The following is an 858-nucleotide window of genomic DNA, read 5'->3' on the forward strand; positions in this document are numbered from 1 at the left end:
AAATAGGCATTAAATGGAAAGAATCCATGAAACTTGAAAGAAAGGAATTGGGACTGAAAACACAAACCTTGGCCTAACAGATGATTCTTCAATAGCATAATGGGGAATGGAAGGGTATAGGGAAGACAGGATTGAGAAAACTGGTCTAAAAATCCGAGAGAAAGGACACCATGATGCATAGAAAAGTACAGCTACATATTCATGACTATTCTTGTGAACCATACTCAATGCCTTCTGCAAAGTAACCTCATCTCCCTGCATAGTTTCAATAGGCAATTAGGCATCATAAATTCATACTTACAATCCTCTATCAGCAACCATAAACATTTGAAAGAAGTTCTAAGAACTGGATTTAACAAATCAAAGTTTCTTTGAAAACATACATGATCGGATAACAGCAACGAAGAAAAATAACATAGGTCTGTTTGGGAGCTATGGTAGTGGGAAGGGCTACGGATGGCAGTGACAAAGCAGAACATGTCTTGTGAAAGTGGATCCTCTCCTTACGATCCTACACACTGAAATATATGACCCTGAAACCCCGGGGTATGGAAGGGCGAGCTGCTGAGGTGTTCCCCACTTCCCCTTCCCTTTCTCTGTAAACTCTCAAGTATAAAGCTCCCTAAAACCACTCCTACTATTCCTTTGGCGAATGCAATCCCTACGGTTTCTAAAATTAGCTAGCCAACAACAAGGCACGTTGATTCACAGTTGCTGAAGACATGAAACCTAAACAGCATAATAAGCAGTTCCAGCTTCCAAATTCCAAACTCAAATTATTGAAAATTAAAGCAATCACAGATTCATCATCTCAATATCACAAAAAGGGTAGTCAAAGCAATAATCCTAAAATTACAA

The 858-nt window shown here is 39.0% G+C and overlaps 1 protein-coding gene across 1 annotated transcript in view; it reads right to left on the minus strand.

Annotated features, from left to right (window-relative positions):
* LOC107606153 (5'-adenylylsulfate reductase-like 4) overlaps positions 1-858 on the minus strand; it is a 2814-nt gene that overhangs the window by 1417 nt on the left and 539 nt on the right. The window contains exon 2 of the mRNA XM_016308144.2: positions 17-257. Within this exon, the coding sequence (XP_016163630.1) occupies positions 17-257 (241 nt within the window). The remainder of the gene's footprint in view (positions 1-16; positions 258-858) is intronic.

The sequence above is a fragment of the Arachis ipaensis genome, chromosome B07, assembly GCF_000816755.2.
Source record: "Arachis ipaensis cultivar K30076 chromosome B07, Araip1.1, whole genome shotgun sequence".
Taxonomy (NCBI): Eukaryota; Viridiplantae; Streptophyta; class Magnoliopsida; order Fabales; family Fabaceae; genus Arachis; species Arachis ipaensis.